This window comes from Pleurodeles waltl, chromosome 4_2 (genome assembly GCF_031143425.1).
Source record: "Pleurodeles waltl isolate 20211129_DDA chromosome 4_2, aPleWal1.hap1.20221129, whole genome shotgun sequence".
Lineage (NCBI taxonomy): Eukaryota > Metazoa > Chordata > Amphibia > Caudata > Salamandridae > Pleurodeles > Pleurodeles waltl.
The window spans coordinates 384942129-384964677 of NC_090443.1; the positions used below are offsets into that span (position 1 = coordinate 384942129).

General features: G+C 48.8%; 1 protein-coding gene across 6 annotated transcripts in view; it reads right to left on the reverse strand.

The window, feature by feature from the left end:
• The window catches only part of SMARCA4 (SWI/SNF related BAF chromatin remodeling complex subunit ATPase 4), an 813549-nt gene that overhangs the window by 91970 nt on the left and 699030 nt on the right, over nt 1-22549 (reverse strand). For all 6 annotated transcript variants that reach the window (XM_069231516.1, XM_069231512.1, XM_069231517.1 and 3 more), the window contains exon 32: nt 9882-10014. In XM_069231516.1, coding sequence (XP_069087617.1) covers nt 9882-10014 — 133 coding nt within the window. The remainder of the gene's footprint in view (nt 1-9881; nt 10015-22549) is intronic.

A 22549-nucleotide genomic window follows, 5' to 3' on the forward strand; every position in this document is an offset into this window, starting at 1 on the left:
AGTTGGTTTTGGATCCCTGGAATAAATTGTGCTATTAGGCGAATGTGGTTGTGAATCGCCCACTGCCATATTTTTTGTGTTAGGAGACACAATTGTGTTGAGTGTGTTCCTCCTTGTTTGTTTAAATAATACATTGTTGTCATGTTGTCTGTTTTGACAAGAATGTATTTGTGTGTTATTATGGGTTGAAAGGCTTTTAACGCTAGAAATACTGCTAACAGTTCTAGGTAATTTATATGGAAGTTTGTTTGGTGTACGTCCCATTGTCCTTGAATGCTGTGGTGATTGAGGTGTGCTCCCCACCCTGTCATGGAAGCATCTGTTGTTATAACGTATTGAGGCACTGGGTCCTGAAATGTCCGCCCTTTGTTTAAATTGTTGCTGTTCCACCATAGAAGCAAGAGGTATGTTTGGCGGTCTACCAACACCAGATCTAGAAGTTGACCCTGTGCTTGTGACCATTGTGATGCTAGGCACTGTTGTAAGGGTCGCATGTGTAGTCTTGCGTTTGGGACAATGGCTATGCATGATGACATCATGCCTAGAAGTTTTAGCACAAATTTTGCTTGTATCTTTTGGTTTGGAAACATAGCACTTATTACCTTGTGGAATGCTTGAACTCTTTGTGGACTTGGAGTGGCAATTTCTTTTGATGTGTTGATGGTTGCCCCTAGATATTGTTGTGTCTGACACGGTTCGAGGTGTGACTTTGTATAGTTGATGGAGAAACCCAGTTTGTGAAGGGTTTGTATGACATATGTGGTGTTGTTTGTGCACTTTCTTACTGTGTTGGTCTTGATTAGCCAATCGTCTAGGTAAGGAAACACATGCATTTGTTGTCTCCTGATATGTGCTGCTACTACTGCTAGACATTTTGTGAATACTCTTGGTGCAGTTGTTATTCCGAATGGCAACACCTTGAATTGGTAATGTATTCCTTTGAATACGAACCTTAGGTACTTTCTGTGAGAAGGATGTATCGGTATATGAAAGTACGCATCTTTTAGGTCTAATGTGGTCATGTAATCTTGCTGTTTGAGCAGTGGAATGATGTCTTGTAGTGTGACCATGTGAAAGTGGTCCGATATGATGTAGGTATTTAGTATCCTGAGATCTAATATTGGTCTTAATGTTTTGTCTTTTTTTGGAATTAGAAAGTACAGGGAGTAAACTCCTGTGTTTTATTGTTGTACTGGTACTAATTCTATTGCATCCTTTTGCAGTAGTGCTTGAACTTCTAGTCCTAAAAGTTCTAAATGTTGTAGTGACATTTTGCGTGTTTTTGGAGGTATGTTTGGTGGGAATTTGTGGAATTCTATGCAATAGCCATGTTGGATTATTGCTAGTACCCAATTGTCTGTTGTAATCTGCTGCCAAGATTGGTAGAATTGGCTTAGTCTTCCCCCCACTGGTGTTGAGTGAAGGGGTTGTGTGACTTGAAAGTCACTGTTTAGGTGGAGGTGTTTTTGGAGTTTGGAATTTTCCCCTACTCCTTGGGAATTGACCCCCTCTATATCCCCTGAAACCTCCCCTTTGGAATGAACCCTGATAGGGTGTGGTTCTTGTTTGTTGGCTGGTGGTGTCTGTGGGTTGGCCACGAAACCCCCCTCTAAATGGAGTTTTTCTAAAAGAGCCTCTGCTCTGCGGGGAGTAGAGTGCGCCCATGGCTTTGGCCGTGTCTGTGTCCTTTTTAAGTTTTTCAATGGCTGTGTCCACTTCAAGGCCAAAAAGTTGTTTTTCGTTGAAGGGCATATTAAGGACAGCCTGCTGGATTTCAGGTTTGAACCCTGAAGTGCGGAGCCATGCGTGTCTCCTTATGGTGACCGCAGTGTTGACTGTTCTTGCTGCAGTATCGGCTGCGTCCATTGAAGAGCGGATTTGATTGTTCGAGATCGTTTGTCCCTCTTCAACTATTTGCTGCGCCCTTTTTTGGTATTCCTGGGGAAGATGGTCTATGAGAAGTTGCATCTCATCCCAGTGTGCGCGGTCATATCGGGCTAGCAGCGCTTGAGAATTTGCGATGCGCCATTGGTTGGCTGCCTGTGATGCAACTCTTTTTCCTGCTGCATCAAATTTTCGGCTTTCTTTGTCCGGAGGTGGGGCGTCGCCAGATGTATGGGAATTTGCTCTTTTGCGAGCTGCCCCTACTACTACGGAGTCAGGTGGTAACTGCGAAGTAATAAACACTGGGTCTGTGGGTGGTGGTTTATATTTCTTATCCACCCTTGGGGTGATGGCTCTTGATTTTACGGGCTCTTCAAAAATTTGTTTTGCGTGCCGTAACATCCCTGGTAGCATTTGGAGACATTGATATTGGCTATGTGTAGCCGAGAGGGTGTTAAATAAAAAATCATCCTCTATAGGATCGGAATGCAGTTGGACATTGTGGAATTCTGCTGCCCTAGCCACCAGTTGCGAGTATGAGGTACTGTCCTCTGGCGGTGACGGCTTTGTGGGGTATGAATCGGGATCATTGTCCGGCACTGGGGTGTCGTATAAGTCCCAAGCGTCTTGATCCTGATTATCTTGACTTATAGTAGTTTGCGCTGGTGAGTGCATTTGTGGCGGAGTTTGTGCCGGCGATGCCTGTTGTGGTGGAGAGGGCGGAGGCGTGACTTTTATAACCACTTTGGCTTGTGGTTGTGCGTCATCCTTGAGAAATCCGATCCTTCTTTTTCTCATTATTGGGGGAAGGGTTGATATCTTCCCTGTGTCTTGTTGGATGTACAGTCTCTTTTGTGTGTAGTCTGATTCTACACTTTGGAGCTCTTGTCCAAATCTGTGCATCTGGCCACTTATTCCTTGTTCCTCTGTGTAGGAAGGAGGTGTGGAACTTTTCGGCGCCGAGAGAGAATCTTTTTTCGGCTTCGGTACCGACTGAATTTTTGTGGCTTTCGGCAGTGTGTCTCGGTGCCGATGTTTTTCGGTGCCGGCATCTTGTTTTTGCTTCTCGGAGCCGCTATCTCGGCTCCGAGGTTGCTCCATGGCGGTCCCTCGACCGGAGTCGGGTGTCTTCGCTATGGGCGTGCCCTTTTTCGGCGCCTTCGACGGGTCGCCGGTTTTATGGGTCGAGCCATGGCCTGTTGGCAGTGGCGTCCCCTGGGCTTTTGTTTTTTCGATGGTCTTTATTTTCGACGTCTTACTCACTGTTTGTTGTTGTTGTTCGACGTCGGAGTCTCTGGATTCTGAGTCCGGAACCGAGAATGTTTCCTCTTCGTCATCGAAACGTTGTTTTGTCGGCGTGGACGCCATTTGTAGACGCCTGGCTCTTCGGTCCCGGAGTGTTTTTCTGGACCGGAAGGCTCGACAGGCCTCACAGGTATCCTCCTTGTGCTCGGGGGACAAGCACAAGTTACAGACCAAGTGCTGATCTGTATAAGGATACTTACTGTGACATTTTGGGCAGAAACGGAACGGGGTCCGTTCCATCGGCTTCGGCGTCACACGCGGTCGGGCCGACCAGGCCCCGATGGGGGATCGAAGCTACCCCAAAGTCTTCCGATGATCGGTGTCGATGTACCTAACTATCCCGATACCGAACGGAACAATACCGACGCTTTCTTCCGAGATTCTGACTAACTTTCCGAACCGAAACACGGAGCGAAAAGGAACACGTCCGAACCCGACAGCGGAAAAAAACAATCTAAGATGGAGTCGACGCCCATGCGCAATGGAGCCGAAGAGGGAGGAGTCCTTCGGTCCCGTGACCAAAAAAGACTTCTTCGAAGAAAAACAACTTGTAATACTCCGAGCCAAACACCAGGCAGCGGACTGTGCTCAACATGTGTATCTGCAGCAACATATGCCATCGAACATAAAGTACCTTTATTTTTAGTATATCTGTGTATTGTGTTTTCTTATGATATTGTGCATATGACACTAGTGGTACTGTAGGAGCTTCACTCGTCTCCTAGTTCAGCCTAAGCTGCTCTGCTAAGCTACCATTATCTATCAGCCTAAGCTGCTAGACACCCTATACACTAATAAGGGATTACCTGGGCCTGGCGCAAGGTGTAAGTACCCCTTGGTACTCATTACAAGCCAGTCCAGCCTCCTACAGAGGTTCGCCTGGGGGTCACTCCTGCACTGGAGTTCGGTTCCTTCAGATCCTGGGGGCTGTGGGGGCAGTGTTGGTTCCAGGCATCGGGGTCCCTTGTTACAGGCAGTCGCGGTCAGGGCGAGCCTCTGGATTTCCTCTGCAGGCTTCGCTGTCAGGGCTCAGGGGTCAACTCTGGCTTCTCATGGGCTCGCAGTCGCCGGGGAGTCCTCCCTGTAGTGTTAGTTTTCCAGAGGTCGAGCCGGGGGCGTCGGGTGCATAGTAGAAAGTCTCACGGTTCCGGCGGGAAACAAGAAGTCCTTAAAGTTGCTTCTTTGTTGCAAGAAGTTGCAGGATTTTGAACAGAGCCGCTGTTCACAGGAGCTTCTTGGTCCTTCGGATGCAGGGCAGTCCTCTGAGGCTTCAGAGTTCGCTGGTCCCTGTTGGATGCATTGCTGTTGCAGTTTTCGAAGTAGGGAGACAGGCCGGTGGGACTGGGGCCAACGCAGTTGTCGTCTCCGTCTTCTCTGCAGGGCTTGAGGTCAGCAGTCCTTCTTCTTCTTAAGGTTGCAGGAATCTGTCTTCCTCGGTTCTGGGGGCCCCTAAATACTGAATTTAGGGGGGTGTTTAGGTCTGGGAGGGCAATAGCCAATGGCCACTGTCCTAGAGGGTGGCTACACCCTCTTTGTGCCTCCTCCCTGTGGGGAGGGCGGCACATCTCTAATCCTACTGGGGGAATCCTCCATCCACAAGATGGAGGATTTCTAAAAGTAATAGTCACCTCAGCTCAGGACATGTTAGGGGCTGTCCTGACTGATGGGTGACTCCTCCTTGTTTTTCTAATTATTTTATCCAGCCTTGCCACCAAAAGTGGAGGGCAGTAGCCGGAGGGGCGGGCATCTCCACTAGCTGGGATGCCCTGTGGCGCTGTAACAAAGGGGGTGAGAGCCTCTGAGGCTCACCGCCAGGTGTTACAGTTCCTGCAGGGGGAGGTGAGAAGCACCTCCACCCAGTACAGGCTTTGTTTCTGGCCACAGAGTGACAAAGGCACTCTCCCCATGTGGCCAGCAACATGTCTGGTGTGTGGCAAGCAACATGTCTGGTGTGTGGCAAGCTGGCAAAAACTAGTCAGCCCACACTGCTAGTCGGGTATGTTTTCAGGGGGCATCTCTAAGATGCCCTCTGGGTGTATTTTACAATAAATTTTACACTGGCATCAGTGTGCATTTATTGTGCTGAGAAGTTTGATACCAAACTTCCCAGTTTTCAGTGTAGCCATTATGGTGCTGTGGAGTTCGTGTTTGACAAACTCCCAGACCATATACTCTTATGGCTACCCTGCACTTACAATGTCTAAGGTTTTGCTTAGACACTGCAGGGGCATAGTGCTCATGCACTTATGCCCTCACCTGTGGTATAGTGCACCCTGCCTTAAAGCTGTAAGAACTGCTAGAGGGGTGACTTACCTATGCCACAGGCAGTGTGAGGATGGCATGGCACTCTGAGGGGAGTGCCATGTCGACTTAGTCTTTTTCTCCCCACCAACACACCCAAGCTGTGAAGCAGTGTGCATGTGCTGAGTGAGGGGTCCCCAGGGTGGCATAAGACATGCTGCAGCCCTTAGAGACCTTCCCTGGCATCAAGGCCCTTGGTACCAGGGGTACGAGTTACAAGGGACTTACCTGGGTGCCAGGGTTATGTCAATTGTGGAGACAAAGGTACAGTTTAGGGAACGAACACTGGTGCTGGGGCCTGGTGAGCAGGGTCCCAGCACACTTTCAAGTCATAACTTAACATCAGCAAAGGCAAAAAGTCAGGGGGTAACCATGCCAAGGAGGCATTTCCTTACAAAAATCGTTTAATTTCTGCTGCTTGGCATTTCTTCAGTGCGGCAACTTAAGAGATAGTCTCCCATCTTAGCCCTGCTTTAAAAGCATCCAACTCCTGTGACGTGCTGTATCGGTTCAAGTTGTTACCCAATGCCTCATGTGTTCGATATAAAAAACATTTAGTGGTAATTTCCTATCAAAAGACCAGTAAACCGGAGGTCTAGATCCAGCCAACCCTCCAAGTTCAAGAATGAGTAGATTATGGTCTGAGAAAAGAATGAGAAGTTTTCGGGTTTTCAGCTTTAGCCACTAAAGCGGTAGAAATCCAGAACTGATCTAAACCACTGTAGGAAGTTGGCTCTGTATATACTATCTCAAAGTGAGAGATAGTGTGCACAGAGTCCAAGGCTTCCCCTTAGAAGTTGATAGTGGCAAAATTAGATAATACTAAAGCTCTAATTTGTGGTATTGTGGTCGAGCAGTAGTCTTGTCAGAGGGTAGTGTTAAGCATTTGTTGTACAAAGCAGGCAATAAATGAGGAAAACACTCTCAAAGACTTAACTCCAGGCCAATACGTTTTTATATAGACAAATATTCTCTTCTTTATTTTAGAACCACAAGATTCAGAATTTAGGTAAGTACATACATTGTAAGGTACTTCACACAGGTAAGTATGGAACGCTGAATTAAAACAGTAATGTACACAGTTTTGGCAAACATGGCAATAAGCTATTTTTAAAGTGGACAGTGCATAAATCAACAGTTCCTGGGGGAAGTAAGTATTGGTTAGTTTCTCAGGTAAGTAAAGCACTTACAAGTTCAGCACCTGGGCATAGGCAGCCCACCGTTGGGTTTTCAAGGCAACCCCAAACCCACAGCACCAGCAGCACATGGCCGGTCAGGTGCAGAGGTCAAAGAAGGGCCCAAACAACATAGGCGCCTATGGAGAACTGGGGTTCTCCTGTTCCAGTCTGCTAACAGTTAAGTACCTGTGTCCTCGGGGAGCAGACCAGGGGGTTTTTGTAGACCACTAGGAGGAGGAGGGGGGGGGGGGAGACAGACGAACACAGGCACAAATAAAACACCCTCAGCGGCACAGCGGTGGCCGGGTGCAGTATGCAAAGTAGGTGTCGGGTTTTGAGTTGAAGGCAATGGAGGGAGCAGAGGGGTCACACTGGTGATGCAGGCAGGGCACAGGGGTGTTTCTCGGGCCAGCCACCGACTGGGCTAGGATGAGGGACGCCTGCTGGTCACTTGTGCACTGGTAGGCGATTCCTCTCGGTCCTGGGGGCTGCAGGTGCAGTACTTGGTCCAGGCACCGGGATCTTTGTTACCAGGCAGTCGCGGTCAGGGGGAGCCTCTGGATCCTCTCTGCAGGCTTTGCTGTAGGGGTGCGGGGGCAACTCAGGGTACCCACGTTGTCGTAGTCGCCTGGGAGTCCTCTCTGCAGTGTTTGTTCTCCAGAACACGAGCCGGGGGCTTCGGGTGCAGAGTGGGAAGTCTCACGCTTCCGGCGGGAAGAGAAAGTTCTTTAAAAGTTGCTAAGTTGTTGCAGTTTGTGAACAGTGCTGCTGTTCTCTGGATTTTGTTGGTCCTTCAGGTTCAGGGCAATCCTCTGAGTCCTCAGAGGTCGCTGGTCCCTGTCGGATGCGTTGCTGTGCAGGTTCTTTGAGTCAGGAGACAGGCCGGTAGGGCTGGGGCCAAGTCAGTTGTCGTCTCTGCGGGGCTTTCATGTCCGCAGTCCTTCTTCTTGTTCAGGTTGCAGGAATCTGATTTCCTGGGTTCAGGGTTGCCCCTAAATACTGAATTTAGGGGTGTGATTAGGTCTGGGGGGCAGTAGCCAATGGCTACTGTCCTGGAGGGTGGCTCCACCCTCTTTGTGCCTCCTCCCTGAGGGGAGTGGGCACCTCCCTATTCTTACTGGGGGAATCCTCCAAACTCAAGATGGAGGATTTCTAAAGGCAGGAGTCACCTCAGCTCAGGGCACCTTAGGTGCTGTCCTGACTGGTAGTTGACGACTCCTTGTTTTTCTCATTATCTCCTCTGGACTGGCTGCCAAAAGTGGGGGCTGTGTCCAGGGGGCGGGCCTCTCCACTAGCTGGAGTGCCCTGGGGCATTGTGACACGAAGCGTGAGCCTTTGGGGCTCACTGCTAGGTGTTACAGTTCCTGCAGGGGGGAGGTGTTAAGCACCTCCACCCAGTGCAGGCTTTATTTCTGGCCTCCGAGAGCACAAAGGCTCTCACCCCATGGGGACAGAAACTCGTCTCAGTGGCAGGCTGGCACAGACCAGTCAGACCTGCACTGAAGTATTGGGAAAAATACAGGGGGCATCTTAGATGCCCTCTGTGTGCATTTTTTAATAAATCCAGCACTGGCATCAGTGTGGGTGTATTATTCTGAGAAGTTTGATACCAAACTTCCCAGTATTCACTGTAGCCATTATGGAGCTGTGGAGTTCGTTTTGACAAACTCCCAGACCATATACTTAATATGGCCACCCTGTACTTAAAATGTCTAAGAATGGACTTAGACACTGTAGTGGCATATTGCTCATGCAGCTATGCCCTAATCTGTGGAATAGTGCACCCTGCCTTAGGGCTGTAAGGCCTGCTAGAGGGGTGACTTACCTATGCCACAGGCAGTATTGTGTGTGCATGGCCTCCTGAGGGGGATGACATGTCGACTTTGCCTTTTCCTCCTCACCAACACACACAATCTGCAATGGCAGTGTGCATGTGTGAGGTGAGGGGTCCCTTAGGATGGCACAACACATGCTGCAGCCCTTAGGGGCCTTCCCTGGTCACAGGGCCCTTGGTACCACTGGTACCTTTCACAAGGGACTTATCTGTGTGCCAGCGGTGTGCCAATTGTGGAAACAATGGTACATTTTTAGTGAAAGAACAGTGATGCTGGGGCCTAGTTAGCAGGGTCTCAGCACACTTCTCAGTCAAGTCAGCATCAATATCAGGCAAAAAGTGGGGGGTACCTGCAACAGGGAGCCATTTTCCTACACGCACTATACTTCCTATGTGGACAGGAAAAATAGGTAACCTAGAATCGAGTCAGAGAAAACAGATATGGAGGGCATGTAAACTGTTAAAGTAATACCCACTTTTTAATCTTTGGGGATTACAGGCATCTCCGTTAATGTCACACCTCCCCAGGTCAGTTTTTTCACCAAACGTGGCTTTGGTTTTCCCAGATGAAACACACCCTCTCATTCAGTCCCAAACTGCAACTTCATAATTAGTTCCCAACAAGTTCAAATGAAAGGTGAATAATACTAACACATTCCTTGTCAGTCTACCAGAATGCCAACTGACGTACAGCCAGAAGATGGACTACTGGACTCAAAGTAAGAGACCTATCCCTAAAGACTCCACTGTCTGTCAATGCCAGAGTTGAGCTCAAAACCTTTAGCCACCCCTACAAAGATCTGGCCAATCACGCACACACTTAATTCTACATAAAATATGCCCCACAAGCTTCTTCCAAACTTGCAAATCTCCTATACGTTCCCTCTTAAAAAGGAGACCGACATTTTGGAAGTAGATTCCTCTTCACGCACTAATCCTCACCTTCTGGGTTTTCAGAAATGCCCTTAAAGTGTTTTTTTTTGCGGATTTAATTCCTTGTTCTCACTGGAAATGTATAATTGCTTTCAATGTAAACTGGTGAGTCAGTACAGATAACAAATATGTGGAACAGCCAAAGGTATATTTGGTTCTGAGTGGGGCTTACTGATAACATGGGCACCAGTAGATATGTTCCAGTCCTAGTTCCACAGAGAACACATTATATGATAAAAACGAAATCCCAGTGCAACTCTTTCCTTTGCAGTTTACTGAAGGAGTCAATCTACTGAAAGGACACTAGTTATCCGATACCAAAACCTTTGACGGCTGCAAATCAGTATGCTGCATTACATGAACAGGGTTCTTATTACACCGCCCCAAGCTCCTCAAGCCAATTGTATAGCAAACCCTATAACACCAGAGCAGAGACTGAGACTTACACTCAGATTCGGAGCCTTCATCCTCTACTTCTTCCTCCTCCTCGCTCTCTTCTCCTTCGCTGTCATCCTCCTTCTCAATCCTCTGCCGCACACTGCTGAAGACCGACTGGAGCACAATAGAATCTTCGTAGATCTGATGTGTGGGGCAGAGAAAGTTATTCATCTTGTAAAGATTAAGCAAGGAATCTCCAAACGTGTACATTATAAAGCAAGATTGTTGCAAAGTGACCTCGTTGTGCGTTGCCACCCCAGGTTTTTAATTTTTTGGGGAGAGGGGCTCACCTGCCAGCAATCTTGAGCTCCAATACTGGGACACTGCTATCCAGTGCCCAGTGTATTTATTCTGACCCCTGAAAACATGTTGAAATTGGCTTAAAACCCGATTGGCACATTTTACTTTCCCACAAGGCCCCAGTATATGTTGCAGAAATATACATTTGGTATTTAAAGTTAAATGCCACGTGTGAACTGCAACACCTCTTGTGCCATCTGCTATAATGATAGTGAAGGACAAGTTACTAACCTTCGGTAACGCATTATCTGGTATAGACTATATCTAGGTGCAGATCCTTACCACTGAATTCTCCCCACTGAATCCGGAAGATTTTTATGAACAGTACCCCTGAGCTTTGGAAGGTGGCATCAATCGACTCCACATCCGTTGTTGTCCGTGCCAGATATGACATCGAAGATCTCATACAGATGCCACCCAGGTGAGCTGATATCAATTTGCTTTCATGCCTTTCCACGCCCGAAGCACAGATCCATAAAGAACACTGACTACTGGTGCATCTAAATTAAGGCCCTGAAAGGGGAGTCCCAGCCCCTAGAAATCAGTTAGCAAAAAGGGGAGGATGGGTGGGTTGGTAAAGAATCTGTGTAGGAGGCTGGCTCAGTTTATGGTGTACACCTATGATGTGTCACCCCATACTGAGTCCAGGCAACCTTTAGTGATAGTGTTTAGGTATCCAGATAGCAAAAGCTCCAAGCTCTATAGGGTTATCAGTGGTGAACAGCTAAAGCTTATCTAGGAGGAGTGTAAAGCACTTGCAATACCACAATAATCAGTCAGTAACCAATCTCAAGAAAGAACAACACCAGCTGTTGCAGAAATTAAGGTTTATTACAACACTATAGCTAAACTGACATTGGTATTTCTCCACCTGGAGATATCAACACACACAAATATACACTTAATAATAATCACGAAAAGCATAAAAATACATGGGGCCCAAACCATATACTCAGAAAGTGGTATAAGAATGGAGGTGCCCAAACAAGGTAAGTATGTTAGGATCCCAGGGGCTGGGGGAGTAGGAAATTGCCAGAGGGAAGGACAAGAAATCCCAAAGGCGCCAAGATGCATAGCTGTTATGAGCCGGATGTCCCACAGGTTAACACAGGACCGTCGCATTGTACAAGTTAACTTACTTTTGGTAACAAAATATCTAGTAGAGACACATTCTAGTTGCAGATTCCTTACCTTAGCATTTACCCCAGGCGTCAGACTGGATCCGGAGATTTTTCTTCGAGCAATACCCTTGGGCGTCGGTCGACACCACGGGCATCGTAGTCGCCATGATGACGTTGGGAGTAGTACATAGACGTTGCCTCAGTGCAGTGACGTCAGTGTCTTTTGACGACTTTCCACGCCAAAGCGCGTAGCCTCTAAGAACAATGAGATTGGTGCAGCAGAGCTGGGGACCTGAAGGGTGGGAATCCCTGTCCCTGGAAATCAGTTCGCAAGCGGGGATGATGGGGGGGGGGGGGGGGGGGGGGGGGGGGGGGGGGGAGTTATAGGGAGGGGTCGGTAAATAATCTGCAATGAAAATGTCACTTACCCAGTGTACATCTGTTCGTGGCATCAGTCGCTGTAGATTCGCATGTTTTGCATAGCTCGCCATCTGGTGTTGGGCCGGAGTGTTACAAGTTGTTTTTCTTCGAAGAAGTCTTTCGAGTCACGGGACCGAGTGACTCCTCCTTTTGTCTCCATTGCGCATGGGCGTCGACTCCATCTTCGATTGTTTTTTCCCCGCAGAGGGTGAGGTAGGAGTTGAATTGTATTAATAGTGCCCATGCAATGGAGTGACTAAGTATGTACCTATTTAAGGTTGAGATGATACATATACAAATAGTTGAAGGTAACTTCCAAACTGCTACAGGCTCCCGGGGAGGCGGGTGGGCACATGCGAATCTACAGCGACTGATGCCACGAACAGATGTACACTGGGTAAGTGACATTTTCAGTTCGATGGCATCTGTCGCTGTAGATACACATGTTTTGCATAGACTAGTAAGCAGTTATCTCCCCAAAAGCGGTGGCTCAGCCTGTAGGAGTGGAAGTAGTTTGAAATAATTTTCTTAATACGGCTTGACCTACTGTGGCTTGTTGTGCGGATAACACATCTACACAGTAGTGCTTGGTGAATGTGTGAGGCGTAGACCATGTGGCTGCCTTACATATTTCTTGCATTGGGATGTTTCCTAGAAAGGCCATGGTAGCACCTTTCTTTCTGGTTGAGTGTGCCCTTGGTGTAATGGGCAGCTGTCGTTTAGCTTTAAGGTAGCAGATTTGGATGCATTTAACTATCCATCTGGCTATACCTTGTTTTGATATTGGGTTTCCTGCATGAGGTTTTTGAAATGCAATAAATAGTTGTTTAGTCTTTCTGATGTTCTTTGTTCTGTCAATGTAATACATTAATGCTCTTATGACATCTAATGTATGCAGTGCCCTTTCAGCTACTGTATCTGGCTGTGGAAAGAACACTGGAAGTTCCACTGTTTGATTTAGATGGAACGGTGAAATAACCTTTGGCAAAAATTTAGGATTAGTCCTTAGGACGACCTTATTCTTGTGTAGTTGTATAAAAGGTTCTTGTATTGTAAACGCCTGAATCTCGCTTACTCTTCTTAGGGAAGTAATGGCGATGAGAAATGCAACCTTCCAGGTTAGGAACTGTATTTCGCAGGAGTGCATGGGTTCAAAAGGTGGACCCATAAGTCTAGTTAGGACAACATTTAGGTTCCATGAAGGAACAGGTGGTGTTCTTGGTGGTATAATTCTCCTAAGGCCCTCCATGAATGCTTTAATGACTGGTATCTTATATAGGGAAGTTGAATAGGTAGTCTGCAGGTATGCAGATATTGCTGCAAGGTGTATTTTAATGGAAGAGAAAGCCAGGTTAGATTTTTGTAAGTGAAGCAAGTAACCCACTACATGTTCTGGAGTTGTGTGTAATGGTTGTATTTGATTAATATGGCAGTAGCAAACAAACCTCTTCCATTTACTTGCATAGCAGTGCCTGGTGGATGGCCTTCTGGCTTGCTTTATGACTTCCATACATTCTTGGGTAAGTTGTAAGTGCCCGAATTCTAGGATCTCAGGAGCCAGATTGCTAGATTCAGCGATGCTGGATCTGGGTGTCTGATCTTTTGGTTGTGTTGTGTCAACAGATCTGGCCTGTTGGGCAATTTGATGTAAGGTACTACTGATAAGTCTAGCAGCGTTGTGTACCAGGGTTGACTTGCCCAAGTTGGTGCTATTAATATGAGTTTGAGTTTGTTTTGACTGAGTTTGTTTACCAGGTAAGGAAGGAGAGGGAGAGGAGGAAAAGCGTAAGCAAATATCCCTGACCAGTTCATCCATAGGGCATTGCCTTGGGACTGTTTGTGTGGGTATCTGGATGCGAAGTTTTGGCATTTTGCGTTCTCCTTCGTCGCAAACAAGTCTATTTGAGGTGTTCCCCAGAGTTTGAAATAGGTGTTCAGAATTTGGGGGTGAATTTCCCATTCGTGGACCTGTTGGTGATCTCGAGAGAGGTTGTCTGGAGTTGATTTTGGATCCCTGGTATAAATTGTGCTATTAGGCGAATTTGGTTGTGAATTGCCCAACGCCAAATTTTTTGTGCTAGCAGGCTTAACTGCGTGGAGTGTGTCCCCCCTTGCTTGTTTAGATAATACATTGTTGTCATGTTGTCAGTCTTGACGAGAATGTATTTGTGAACTATTATTGGTTGGAAAGCTTTTAGTGCTTGAAAAACTGCTAGAAGTTCTAGGTGATTTATATGCAGTTTTGTTTGATGTACGTTCCATTGTCCTTGTATGCTGTGTTGATCGAGGTGTGCTCCCCACCCTGTCATGGAAGCATCTGTTGTTATTACGTATTGTGGCACTTGTGCTTGGAAAGGCCGCCCTTTGTTTAAATTTATGTTGTTCCACCACAGAAGCGAGAGGTAAGTTTGGCGGTCTATTAACACCAGATCTAGAAGATGACCCTGTGCTTGAGACCACTGTGATGCTAGGCACTGTTGTAAGGGCCTCATGTGCAGTCTTGCGTTTGGGACAATGGCTATGCATGAAGACATCATGCCTAGGAGTTGTAATATCATCTTTGCTTGTATCTTTTGTGTTGGATACATGCGTTGTATGATGGTGTTGAAATTTTGAATTCTTTGGGGACTTGGAGTGGCTACTCCTTTTGTTGTGTCAATTATGGCTCCTAGGTATTGTTGTACCTTGCACGGCAGAATGTTGGATTTTGTGAAATTGACGGTGAACCCTAGTTTGAAGAGGGTTTGTATGATCTGATTTGTGTGATTTGAGCACTCTATTAACGAATGGGCCTTGATTAGCCAGTCGTCTAGATATGGGAACACATGTATTTGCTGCCTTCTGATGTGTGCAGCGACTACCGCTAGACATTTGGTAAAGACTCTTGGTGCGGTTGTTAATCCGAAAGGCAGTACCTTGAATTGGTAATGTATTCCTTTGAATACAAACCTTAGGTATTTCCTGTGCGATGGGTGTATTGGTATATGGAAATACGCGTCCTTGAGGTCTAAAGTTGACATGTAGTCGTGTAGTTTTAGCAATGGTAATACTTCTTGTAGTGTGACCATGTGAAAGTGGTCTGATTTGATGAATGTGTTCACTATTCTGAGGTCTAGGACTGGTCTCAGCGTTTCGTCCTTCTTTGGTATCAGAAAGTACAGTGAGTAAACTCCTGTGTTTATTTGTGTGTTTGGCACTAATTCGATTGCATTCTTTTGCAATAGTGCCTGCACTTCTATCTCCAGGAGATTGGAATGATGTTTTGTCAAATTTTGTGCTTTTGGTGGTATGTTTGGAGGGAATTGTAGAAATTCTATGCAATAACCATGTTGGATAATTGCTAGAACCCAAGTGTCTGTAGTGATTTCCTCCCATGCTTTGTAATAATGACTTATTCTTCCCCCCACTGGTGTTGTGTGGAGGGGGTGAGTGACATGTGAGTCACTGCTTAGTAGTAGGGGTTTTGGGGCTTTGAAATTTTCCTCTATTCCTAGGGAATTGCCCTCCTCTATATTGTCCCCGAAAACCTCCTCTGTACTGTCCCTGGTAACTGGACGGTGTTGCCTGTGAGGTGCTGGCTTGTGTGCTCTGACCCCGAAACCCCCCTCTAAAGGGTGTTTTACGGAATGTGCTGTAATTCCCTCTGCTCTACGGTGAGTAGAGTGCGCCCATGGCTTTAGCAGTGTCCGTGTCTTTTTTGAGTTTCTCAATCGCTGTGTCCACTTCTGGACCGAACAGTTCTTTTTCGTTAAAAGGCATATTGAGAACTGCTTGCTGAATCTCTGGTTTAAATCCAGACGTTCGGAGCCATGCATGCCTTCTGATAGTTACAGATGTATTAATTGTCCGTGCAGCTGTATCTGCAGCGTCCATGGAGGAGCGGATTTGGTTGTTGGAAATGGTCTGTCCCTCCTCAACCACTTGTTTTGCCCTATTTTGTAGGTCCTTGGGCAGATGGTCAATGAGATGTTGCATCTCATCCCAATGGGCTCTGTCATAGCGCGCAAGTAGTGCCTGGGAGTTAGCGATGCGCCACTGGTTTGCAGCTTGTGCTGCGACTCTCTTACCAGCTGCATCGAACTTGCGGCTTTCTTTATCTGGGCGTGGTGCATCTCCAGATGTGTGGGAGTTGGCCCTTTTCCTAGCTGCTCCTACAACGACAGAGTCTGGTGGCAGCTGTGTAGTGATGAAAGCCGGGTCTGTAGGAGGCGCCTTATACTTTTTTTCCACTCTTGGTGTGATTGCCCTACTTTTGACCGGCTCCTTAAAGATTTCTTTTGCGTGCCGGAGCATACCAGGGAGCATAGGCAGGCTTTGGTAGGAGCTGTGGGTGGAGGAGAGTGTCTTGAATAAAAAGTCATCCTCGACCTGTTCTGAGTGGAGGCTTACATTGTGAAATTGTGCTGCTCTAGCCACCACTTGAGAATACGCAGTGCTGTCCTCTGGTGGAGATGGCTTCGTAGGGTATGCCTCCGGACTGTTATCTGACACTGGGGCGTCGTATAAGTCCCATGCGTCTTGATCTTGGTCACCCTGGCTCATGGTGGTGTGAGCTGGGGAATGTGATGGAGTTTGTGCTGGTGAGACGTTAATCACAGGTGGAGGAGAGGGTGGTGGGGTAACTTTTTTCACCACTTTTGTTTGTGGTGTTTGTTCAGTTTGGAACTCCAATCTTCTCTTTCTTCTAATAGGGGGAAGGGTGCTTATTTTTCCTGTCCCCTGCTGTATGAAAATACGCTTTTGCGTATGGTCTACATCAGTTGAGTGTAGTTCTTCCTCAAACCTATGCCTTTGCATTTGGGAGGTTAACGAGTGCTCTTCTGTATAAGAGCCTGAAACTGGGTCGGTTGCAGTTTGTTTTGGCACCGAAACCCTGTCTGCATCTTTTTTCGGCTCCGAGGTGACTTTTTTATTTTTCAGGGCCGAAACCTCTCGGCGTCGATCTTCTTCGGTGCCGCTGTCTCGGCGTCGAGCCGTGTCTACACCGGTATCTCGGTGTCGATGCTTGTCTCCAGCACTTTCTCAGTCCCGAGAAGGCTGCGTGCCGGTGTCTCGACCGGATTCGGACGATCTCGGCACTGTTTGGGCCTTTTTCGGTGCCGACGGTCGGTCACCGAATTTATGGGTCGAGCCATGTCCTGGTGGCAGTAAATCTTCTTCTGAGTGGTTTTCGACGTCCTACTCACGGTTTGTGTATCGTCGAATCCTTCGGAGTCCGATTCTTGGATCGAAAAGGTTCCCTCCTCTTCTTGTTCCTCGAACTCCCGGTGGGCTGTCGGCGCGGACGCCATCTGAAGTCTTCTGGCTCGACGGTCTCGGAGAGTTTTTCGGGACCGGAACGCACGACAGGCCTCGCAGGTGTCTTCACTGTGCTCAGGTGACAGGCACAGGTTGCAGACTAAGTGTTGGTCTGTATAGGGGTATTTATTGTGGCATTTGGGACAGAAACGGAACGGGGTCCGTTCCATCGGCGTTCTTCTGCACGCGGTCGGGCCGACCAGGCCCCGACGGGGGATCGAAAAAAAAAATGACCCCGAAGGGCACCGGAGCTCTTCGATCTTAGACGCGGTGTTGAATCTAACTACGCCGATCCCGAACGCAACAATACCGACGAAAATCTTCAGAAATTAGCTATCTTTCCGTTCCGAAACTCGGAGCGACAGGAACACGTCCGAACCCGATGGCGGAAAAAAAACAATCGAAGATGGAGTCGACGCCCATGTGCAATGGAGACAAAAGGAGGAGTCACTCGGTCCCGTGACTCGAAAGACTTCTTCAAAGAAAAACAACTTGTAACACTCCGGCCCAACACCAGATGGCGAGCTATGCAAAACATGCGTATCTACAGCGACAGATGCCATCGAACCTAGAATTGCCCTCTACCAGATATTTCATTAATAAAGGTAAGTAACTTGTACATCTGATAGTGACTTCTAGTTGCAGATTCCTTACCTTAGAATAGATACCGAAGCAATGCCATCCTCAGTGGTGGGCTGCGAACCAAGATCATACTAGGAAGTCCTGCATTACCGAACGACCAAAGTAGCCTTCCCGACGGACCTGACTGTCCAGGCAGTAGTGTTTAGCAAACATGTGCAGGGACGCCCACGTAGCTGCCTGGCAGCTATCCAGGACAGGACCTCCGCATGCTAACACAGTGGAAGCAGCAGCTGCTCTGGTGGAATGAGCACACAAGCCCTCAGGGGGTTGCTTCTTGGCCAAAGCTTACGATTAAGATAGAATGCCAACGCTCTTTTTGGGTCTAGACGGTGGAGTCTCTCCTCCTTATGGGAAGGATGTAGGGGTGCATTAAAAGTGGGCAAGGTGATGGACTGGCCTACATGAAAAGGCGTAACCACCTTTGGAAGGAAGGAAGCCTTAGTGCGCAACACCACTTTGTCAGGGTGCACAGACAGTTATGGAGGTATGGACGAAAGGGCTTAGAGCTCACTCATCCTGGAAGCAGAGGTGATGGCAACAAGAAAGACAGTTTTGATGGTGAGGAGCCATAAGGGACAATTGTGCCCTCATCTATGGTATAATGCACCCTGCCTTAGGGCTGTAAGGCCTGCTAGAGGGGTGACTTACCCATACCACAAGCAGTATTTTGTGTGCATGGGTTCCTTGTTACCAGGCAGTCGCTGTCAGGGGGAGCTTCTGGATCCTCTCTCCAGGCATTGCTGTGAGGGTGCAGGGTGGTCGACTCAGGTTACCCACGTCATTGTAGACGCCTGAGAGTCCTCTCTGCTGTGTTAGTTCTCTGGAGCTCGAGCCGGGGCGTCAGATGCAGTGTGTGAAGTCTCACGCTTCCGGCAGGAAGAGAGAGTTCTTTGAAATTTGTTTCTTTGTTGCAAAGTTGTTGCAGGTTATGAATAGTGCTGCTGTTCTCTGGAGTTTCTTGGTCCTTTATTTCAGGACAGTTCTCTGAGTACTCAGGTCACTGGTCCATGTTGGATGCGTCGCTGTGTAGGTTCTTTGAGTCTGGAGACAGGCCGGTACGGCTGGGCCAAGTCAGTTGTCGTCTCCGTTGTCTCTGCGGGGCTTTCAGGTCAACCTGTAGGTTGCAGGAATCTGATTTCCTGGGTTCAGGGTCGCCCCTAAATACTAAATTTAGGGGTGTGTTAAGGTCAGGGGGCAGTAGCCAGTGGCTACTGTCCTTGAGGGTGGCTTCACCCTCTTTGTGCCTCGTCCCGGAGGGGAGGGGGGCATATTCCTATTCCTATTGGGGGAATCCTCCAAACTCAAGATGGAGGATATCTAAAGGCAGGGGTCACCTGACATCAGGGCACCTTAGGGGCTGTCCTGACTGGTGGGTGACTCCTTGTTTTCTCATTAACTCCTCCAGCCTTGCTGCCAAAAGTGGGGGCAGTGGTTGGAGAGGCCGGCATCTGCACTAGCTGGGATGCCCTGGGGTGCTGTAACAAAAGGCATGAGGCTCACCGCCAGGTGTTACAGTTCCTGCAGGGCGAAGTGAGAAGCACCTCCACTCAGTACAGGCTTTGATCCTGGCCACAGAGTGACAAAGGCACTCACCCGATGTGGCCAGAAACTCGTCTGGTTGTGGCAGGCTGGCAGAAACTGGTCAGCCTAAGCACTAGGAGTCGGACTGGTATACAGGGGGCATCTCTAAGATGCCCTCTGGGTGTATTTTACAATAAATCCCACACTGGCATCAGTGTGCATTTATTGTGCTGAGAAGTTTGATACCAAACTTCCCAGATTTCAGTATAGCCATTAAGGTGCTGTGGAGTTCGTGTTTGACAGACTCCCAGACCATATACTCTTATGGCTACCCTGCACTTACAATGTCTAAGGTTTTGCTTAGACACTGTAGGGGCATAGTGCTCATGCACATGTGCCCTCACCTGTGGTATAGTGCACCCTGCCTTAGGGCTGTAAGGCCTGCTAGAGGGGTGACTTACCTATGCCACGGCAGTGTGAGGTTGGCATGGCACTCTGAGGGGAGTGCCATGTCGACTTAGCCTTTCATCCCCACCAGCACAGACAAGCTGTGAGGCAGTGTGTCTGTGCTGAGTGAGGGGTCCCCAGGGTGGCATAAGACATGCTGCAGCCCTTAGAGACCTTCCCTGACATCAGGGCCATTGGTACCAGGGGTAACAATTACAAGCAACTTATCTGAGTGCCAGAGTTGTGCCAATTGTGGAAACAAAGATACAGTTTAGGGAAAGAACGCTGTGGCCTGGTTAGCAGGGTCCCAGCACACTTTCAATCATAACTTGGCATCAGCAAAGGCAAAGAGTCAGGGGGTAACCATGCCAAGGAGGCATTTCCTTACAGGAGCACGGTAAAGAGAGTGCTTGTGACCTACCACGAATCTTAGGTAACGTCTGTGGGCAGGCAGGATGGGGATGTGGAAATAAGCGTCCTGCAAGTCCAACGCTACCATCCAGTCTCCTGGGTCTAAAGCAAACAGAACCTGAGCCAGGGTGAGCATTCTGAATTTCTCCTTCTTGAGGAAGTAGTTGAGGTCCCAAAGGTCTAGGATAGGACGTAAGCCCTCGTCCTTTTTCGGCACCAGAAAGTAGCAGGAATAACAACCACAACCTACTTCTGGCACAGTGACCTCCTCTATAGCCCTCTTGGCCAAGGGAGCTGCGACTTCCTGCAGGAGAAGTGCCAAATGATCCTCCAGGAGTTGGCTGAGTGATGGAGGCATGGCTGGTGGGGAAGATTCGAAAGGGAGGGAGTATCCCTTTTGAACGATCTGCAAAACCCTTCTGTCCGTAGTGATGGATTCCCAGTAGGGCAGGTGATGGCGAATCCTGCTGCCAATTGGATGGGAGTGAGGGGACAGATTAGGAGGGTTTGGAGGCTGCAGCGGGGGCAGAGGTGGACTGGGCAGACCTCTGGTTCCATGTCCCATGCCCACGTGGAATTCCGCGTCCCCAGTCATGCAGCGGCTCAACAGCATGGGTGGAATGGTGGGGGACGCAACAGGGAGCCCCTTTCGTGGCACAAAAGGGGTGAAAAGAGGACTGCTGGGGTGAGGGGCAGCGGAAAGACCAAGGGACCGAGCAGTAGCCCGGGAATCCTTGAATCTCTCCAAGGCTGAGTCCACTTTGTCTCAAAGAGACGGGAGCCATCAAAGGGCATGTCCATGAGAGACTGTTGGACATCTCCAGAAAAGCCAGAAGTACGCTACCCGGTATGGCGTCTCAAGGCCACTGTTGTAGCAACCGATCTGCCCAGAAGTCGGCCGTGTCCAGCCCACATTGGAGCTTGAACTTCGCCGCATCTCTCCAAAAGTTGACAGCTTGGGTGATGATAGCACAAGCCTCCTCCGGTATCTACAGCAGAACCTGCGTAACCATATCACACAGAGTGGGTATAGCGGCCCAAAAGGCATGCGGTGTTCACGGACTGCAGCGCGAGACTGGAGGAAAAAACAACTTCTTCCAAAATTGTTCCAGCCTTTCTGACTCCCTATGCAGGGCTGCGGAAGGGAATACACCTGAGGAAGAGGAAGCCTGGATGACAAGACTCTCAGGAGGGGGGTGTTGGGACAGGAATTTAGGGTAGTTCGGAGTGGGCCGATGGCGGCGTGCAATAGTCCTATTCACAGGAGACACTGTGTTGGGTTTGGACCTAGTACCCAAAAGGACATCGGTGAGGGCTTCATTGAAAAGTAAAAGGGGCTCAGATGTGGAAGCCCCAGGCTGAAGCACCTCTGTCAGGAGGTTGGACCTGACCTCTACAGTAGGTAGATCAAGGCCAAGGACCTCGGCCGCCCTACTGACCACCATACCATAAGTCGCTCCCTCCACCGTAGCCACGGTAGGAGGAGACAGCATGCCAGCGTCTGGAGAAGTGTCCAGTCCACTGGTGTCGCCCTATTCCTGTGCCCAGTCCAAAGCTGGGTCATCCTGGTATTCATAAAGGTCCAGGGACCCCTGGAATCCTTCCCCAAATTTGTACCCATAGGAAAAAGGATCAAAATCCGACCTGGGGTGAGTAGGCCCCATTGAAGAACGACTGTGTCAGCTGACTCCGCTCCGAGTCATCGGGGATAAGGATCGGGTTGACGTCGATAGTGGGCACTACCGACGTCGGGAGCGTCAACAATCGACCCAGCGCCGGGGAAGGTCTCAGTGGTGCGAGGTGGCAGAGTCCTCAGTGGCCGGGTCCAAAGCCGCCAGTTCGGAACCCGAAGGCCCCTCAACCGAACCCCATGGGCCCAAAGCTGCCGTATTGGGGTCGGTCTGCCCAAAGATGAGCTGCATGGCCTCACAGAATTCCTTAAGCTGGGCGGAGGTCACCCTGGCTTCCGGAAACTCAGGGAAGCGCAGAGCGGACCCAGAAGCAGGCTCCGAGGATGGAGGCCTTGAGCGTTGACGCTCCTGCGTCGCGTCAGCCGAGCGACGGGGCAAAGTCAAAGTGCGATGAGACCGCTTCGATTACGACTTCTTCTTCTTACCTGCACCCAAAGTTTTGAGGAAGATGAATGGTGATGGCTTCGCGAACGGTCTCAAGACCTTCCTCTCAAGCAAGACCGGGACATACGCTGAGTCCAGCGCCAAACGCCATGAGTTTGAGGGAACACTCCCCTCAAGGCCTTTGGGTGCATGGCCCGGCACTTGGAGCACGACTTCGGGTCGTGATCGTGCTCGAGACACCACAGACAAACCTGATGCGGATCCGTCACAGACATCATGCGGTGACAGCCCTCGCACGGCTTGAACCAGGTCTTCCAGGACATCCTCGACGCATCAAAAACTCACTAGAAAACTCGCCAACATCGGTCAAAAAGAGACCAGGGAAACTCTCTCCAGATCAGCGCGTGGCGCGGAAAGAAAATAACTGATGTCTCTGCTAGG